Genomic DNA, 6,310 nt, shown 5'->3' on the forward strand with positions numbered 1-6,310 from the left:
AACATTAGTAAGGAAATTATATAGCGATTTGTAGCTAAATTTTGAATTTGATTTGCATTTATTAACTAATTTTCAATCAGTTTCTGTTATTTATATTAGGAACAGCTATTAGATATATTGATGTTTACTATAAATGCCATGCAGGAAAGTAACCTATTTCGAAATCAAATTGTAATAACTGTTATGAAAATAACTTCACTATAACTACAAATAATAATTATATACAAAAAATACCAAATTTTTATGTATATTGCAACTTTTTTTATATTTTTGTTACGACTGACAACGCCTTTGGCTCGGACGAACTTACTGTGCTGTGCGACATCTACAGGCGGATTATGGTGCTGCCAGTTATATTGAGTAATATTAATAAATAAAATTTTCAACAATATATCGTTTATTATTACAATGTTTATGGCACTTTTAATAAAAAAAAATTAAATAAAATAAATAAATAAAGAACGTATACTTTTATATTCAAACCCTTAACATATTTTTAAAGAAACCAATTTCCTTTCAAAAATATGCTGCTCTTTGATCTAAAATATCTCAAAGCAAAATGCATTTGGCAGCTTTCTAATTGGCAACTTTGCGTTGCATCGAGTCAACCTGAATTTGTGTTCAATTTTGCAGTGCATTTCACAAAACTTGTAATTTTTATAAATAAACATTGTAAATTCCAATTGAAATGGTGTAAACAGGACGAGAAGAAGTTGCATTTGTACCAAAATAAGCGTCAGATGCCTTCCAGTGAAACGCAATCGATAAGAATGGAGAGCGGTGGGTATATGCGTATATTTGTGGCTTTCCTATCTTATTGTTGAAAGGAATTTCTGAACTATTTGTGTCGGCTATGCGTATTAGCTACTCCAATGTCGTTGTTTCTAATGCTAAAATGTCTAATATTTATAGCATATGTGAAAAGTGTTGACATTGAAAACGAAATATAATGAAATAAATAGCAGTAATGTTTATATTTTTGGTTTTTGAAGTAGAAAGAAATAGAATTACCTCCACATTCCAATTACCTTGAGGCTACTTAACCTCAATTTGTGTGGAAGCGCAGCTCCAACAACACAGCTCATACATAAGACAATGCACTATTAGTGACATTAATTTCTAATATGGGCAGCCAAACAAAACGTAACTTTCTTACCATATTACAGTGAAAATAAAACCAAAATCTTATTATATTAACAGAAATTGCATGCAGCTTAGTTAGTAAGGAGCGATCCGGACTAACACAAGCCGAATTATCGGAAAATGCCGCAAGAGAATTACAAGAGATTCGCAAATTACTGTGGGGTCCCAACATACGTGTGGATGTGTTTCGACGTTGGTCCCAAGGTTAGGAAATGTTTTTAAAATAACACAAAGTGACTCAGTGCACATACAAAACAAAGGTGTGGTTATCTAAAAATAAATGTTTTTGATAAATATTTGTAGGCTTCGAATTTAGTGATACAGAACCATCAGCTTTGGTGCAGAAAGAGGGTGGACCATGTGCTGTGATAGCGCCCGTACAGGCAAACCTGTTAAAAATACTTATTATGGATACGCCAGGTCACTTTCTCAAAGACGTAAGTGCAATTCTTAACATAGACTGTGTAATATTTTTTAATTTTGGTTTATGGCTTAGCTCACGCAAGATAAGTGTCGACACCTGTTAATACAAGCGTTATGCGCCATTCTGAGTAAGTGCTGTGCCAAACGCTTTCGAATTGTTTCGCTGCCGATGGAGCAATGCGCGGAAGCCAAAGAAGTCGTGAACGCCGCAAGTGACATTCCAGATGTAAAGCTGAGTACAGAAACTTTGGAAGAGGCTACGACAGAACCGGTCGATGCTGGTGCGGCAACTACCGTGCGTGTAGCCGATGCACGTGAGGTCTCTTCAGATGCATATCATGAGGGTCTACAAGTACTAAACTTTGACACGATTGAAGAAGTGGAGAAATATTATACGGAACACTGGCAAGTGCTCTCTGGCCAATATGGCGTTATGCTCTTCCTTTATTCAGTGCTGCTCACGAAGGTTAGTTATTTTAAGTCTTCAAAAATATTTTCTTAATACAAATTTTTATTTTCTTTTAAAATAACAGAACATTGATAATGTTATTTCGGAATTGTCCGATACCTCTGAGCCGCTGATACACAATACATATGGCTATGGGTCGCAAGCGCTCATCAATCTAATGTTAACAGGACGCGCTGTAGCGCATGTATGGGATAATGATCAGGATGTTGGTGGCTTAAAGTTGCGCGGCATTAATGAGCAAAGCGATATTGGTTTTATCACATTAATGGAGCAAATGCGTTATTGCACCGTCGGTTCATTCTATAAGAATCCCAAAAACCCTGTTTGGGTGATGGGTTCAGAGACGCATTTAACTGGTACGTAGACGCCATTTATTATTGGTTTTTCCTTAAAGGCTAATCTTTTTGTATACTGCAGTGCTGTTTAGTACTGAAAAGAGGCTGGTGTCACCCGAAACACCTTCAGAGCTGGCAAGACGCGTTTTCAAATCGTATGATCCTGAAGGTAATAATTTTATACCGGCCGATGTGCTACAAGATGTTTTGGCCGCATTGGATTTGGTCAACGAGCCTGAGTAGTAAGTGATTGTGTAGTTGCTTTTGATGTATAATTATGTTATTTTGAAAAAACAAATTATTTAACAAATCTTTATTTAGTGTGGAAATCATGCAAAAACGTCTCGATCCGGAGGGCTTACACATTATTCTCTTAAATGCATTTATGGACGAGTTCTTCCCACAGGAGCAGCGATCAACACCTGATACATTTGATTTAATGCACTACAATGGCATACCCGGTTCAAATGAAGGCAACAAAGTATGAAATTATCGGTGCAACCGAAGTTAATGATTTTTCTTGTTTTGTATAAATTTTATTAATAAATATTTATTGTACGTTCACTTGCAGGTACGTTATTGTAAAGGTTCTGCCATATTGCTTGAAAGCGACTTAAAATCGGTATGCATCTCCAATCCAATGCTAACATGTTTGCAGACAAAGTGGCCAAATATTGAAATTAATTGGCATGACATGCGGATACCATCGTTGAATTGACGACACATTGCTATAAGCCAATACCCTATGCAATAATGCATAATGCACACAAATCGAATCGCTAATTTAAAGCAATTTTGTTTATTTTTGCCGCATACAAGATGACTTCATACAAAGTCAAATGAAAGCGGCGAGCTGTTATAATACTAAATATGAAATATGGATATGTTTTTGCAAAGCACAGAATACAAAAAAGGATTATAATTTCAGTTAAAACTTACTAGAACTAATTTCTTAACATTTTTTGCATTTTTCTTGTCATATTCAAAACTTCTTTATTCCTAATTTCTAATAACTACTTAAAAAACAAACAGAAATAAGAAATAGTTGCAAGAAAAAACGTGAGAAATATATTATTGTTCAAAAAATATGTAATTGCAATAGATTAGCGACAATTTACGAACCTATTTAGAGTTCCCACAGGAAATTAATTAAAAATGATAAAGAAAAAAGCAGCGTAAAAGCAAATATATCTCTTCATAAACAAACAATACAAAAAGTAATAAAAATGTTAATGAAAGTAAAATTAATAGTTAATGTAATTAACACAAGTTTTATTAAATTAACTTCTAAACAACTAACTGTAGTTTATTAAAGTAACTTAAATGGCAAACACACAACAAAAGCAACAGCTTGTAATCACGCATTTCAGCGTTTCACATTGAAATAAACATACAAATTACACAATCACAAGTAAAGCGAAGGCAAACTTAGCTGGCAATGTAGAAAATTAAAATTCAAAAAACAAAAAAAACTAACAGCGAAATTAAGACAAACCAATAACAATAACACGGTTCAAAGATGCATATACATTTTTGTGAGTAACGAAGTATTTGAAAGTGCAAAATTAGGTGGATTCGGAATGCCATATTTTGAATATATCGTAAAATGATCAAATCTTTATTTATAGTATTATTTGTATAAATTCATAACAGCTATTTATGTTCCTTGAATGTGACTTCCTTACTTGTTTTTATTATTTATTTCGTTAAAATTTTATACAATAAAATATTAGCTTTTCACGTAAATAAATTCCTTTCATGGCCTTTAAATGCAATTAAATGCATTTGTAATTATAAAGCAAACGAAAAAAGAACTTGAGTATAACATTCAATAATATTTAAACCTAAAGTAAAGAATTTAATAATGATTATTATAATATATTTCGAATTCTATGGTATTCAAGACGTATGAAATAGACGAACATTGTACGGCATAAAGGGTTTGCACAGAAAACAATTATCAAAGTAATGAAAAAAAATTAAAACAAGCATGTTGTGCATATTATCTAAGTCTTAATTAAATACATGAAAATTAATATAGAAAAACAATAAAAACACACGTACACATTTTCCAAGATTTTTTTAATTTTTATATAAAGCAAAACGGAGTAAGTAGATATTTGTTATTAGAGTGCATATAAGCACGAATATAAATATGTACTAAAAATAAAATGCTTGGAAAAGTTATACAGAAGCAAAAACCACTGGCAGGTATTTTAAGGTTATGTGTTGGAGCTATTGTTACTGCATATATTTGTTAACTCTTTTAATAGTATGGACTTACCTTTAGTATTAAATAAGCCAAACTTCTACAAATGAATGCAAACATGCTCAATTGTTGCACATCTGGCGCTCTGCTGTGACGGACAGCAATTTGCAATAAATTGTTTTGGCTTTCAAGAACACGCACAACTTTTCACACTTCATTTTTCATTTTGAACTTTATATTAACACTTAAACACTTTTTAACATTACACACATATATTTTAAACAAAAGCCTTAACATTAAACACCGATTCACCGATTTTTTTTACTTTTCATTCACTTTTTCACAACCGACGCGGAATTGCACCACACACTTAAAACTCACTTTTCTTGATAACTTTTCACTTGATTATAGCGGTTAAACGATCACAGGATTATATTAAAATAGAAAAATGCAATTTTACACTAAATTTACTTAACAATTTTAATTTTTTCACTTTTTCACGCGCGGACACGGATGCTAGAACGCGATTTTAAAAAGGCGGCGGATATTTGCGAAATGTCAGAATAATATAAGTACATGGAAGCAAAGAATTCGGATAACGGTATTCACTATATGTTATGCTTGGAAATATAAAACTTGGCAATTTTGTAATTGCGCAGCACGCAATTTAACAAAGAAATAAGAAAACGCCGTTGTTTAAGGTTTGTTGTTTTTACAAAGTAACAACGAATGAATACTATGTGAACGAATAGAGTAACGGAGCCGATATGTGTTAAAATGAACTTCGCTTTGCACGAATAACGGACGCTGAAAATGTGTAAAGGTTTTTTCATATGTAAATAGTGATGCACGAATAATAATATGTAAAAAATATTTAATTAAAAAATTATACGGAAAAAACGGAAAGAAGTAAATTATTTTATAAAATAAAATTAAATCAAATACAATACAATAAACTGCAACTAATTGAAAAGAAATAAAATAAACTTATTTAAAATAAAATAAAATTTAATAAATGGTGCAGCAATGAAAAATATTAAAAAATATTTAATTAAAAAAACGTTATAATGCAAAAAAAAAATGTTAAGGTGGCTTTTTTCATATTAAAAATTAAAAAGTACATATAATCTAGGAGTATAATAAAGCAATTTTAAATTTTAAACAAAAAAGTGAAAAATGGTAGTGATATCCAGTGCAATTATTAGCTGCCTGCAAAAAGTACGGGAACACTTATCGGGTAAAAATCGTTAAATCGGTCGAATAGTCAGTTAGTCAGTGAAGTGAAAATAATTTTGTATAAAGAATATCGAAAAGTAAATATAAAATATTGGTAAATGTTTAAAGTGTGCGAATAATTTAAATTTTCCATTTACAGGTTCGTAAATTCAATTCAAAACCATTTTTTTTTATTTTTACCAAATAATAATGATTATAAAATATATTTTTGAAATAATTATAAATCATTTACACATAAATTAGAAAGGAAATTCAAAACGAATTTGAGCCGCCTGAAATTTTTAAACAAAATCTAAAATAAGGATTTCAGTGCGTTTATAATTTGTGAATACCGCTATTATTGTTTTTAATACTAAAATGCAACAGTGTCCTTCAAAAACTTCCGCTGCCATCAAAGCTGCTGTCATTCAGTTTTCCGTATCAGAATTGAAAAGGAAACGAAAAGTGCGAAATGTTTGAATTTCTAATAAAATGTTGTTGAGAATGTGCTAATAA

At 31.2% G+C, this 6,310-nt stretch overlaps 1 protein-coding gene across 2 annotated transcripts; it reads left to right on the forward strand.

The window, feature by feature from the left end:
- The first annotated feature begins 579 nt into the window (after positions 1–579).
- LOC126758519 (ubiquitin carboxyl-terminal hydrolase MINDY-3 homolog) lies at positions 580–4,440 on the forward strand. Of its 2 annotated transcripts, none has more exons than XM_050472808.1 (8): positions 580–780; positions 1,201–1,347; positions 1,447–1,580; positions 1,640–2,032; positions 2,100–2,391; positions 2,453–2,612; positions 2,692–2,851; positions 2,942–4,440. In XM_050472808.1, the coding sequence occupies exons 1-8, from the start codon at positions 741–743 to the stop codon at positions 3,086–3,088; spliced, it is 1,473 nt and encodes a 490-aa protein (XP_050328765.1). In that variant the 5' UTR covers positions 580–740; the 3' UTR covers positions 3,089–4,440. The 2 variants fall into 2 exon arrangements, with proteins under 2 accessions (XP_050328765.1, XP_050328767.1); XM_050472810.1 differs by lacking the exon at positions 580–780 and adding an exon at positions 870–1,143.
- Positions 4,441–6,310: the final 1,870 nt, after the last annotated feature.

This window comes from Bactrocera neohumeralis, chromosome 5 (genome assembly GCF_024586455.1).
Source record: "Bactrocera neohumeralis isolate Rockhampton chromosome 5, APGP_CSIRO_Bneo_wtdbg2-racon-allhic-juicebox.fasta_v2, whole genome shotgun sequence".
Taxonomy (NCBI): Eukaryota; Metazoa; Arthropoda; class Insecta; order Diptera; family Tephritidae; genus Bactrocera; species Bactrocera neohumeralis.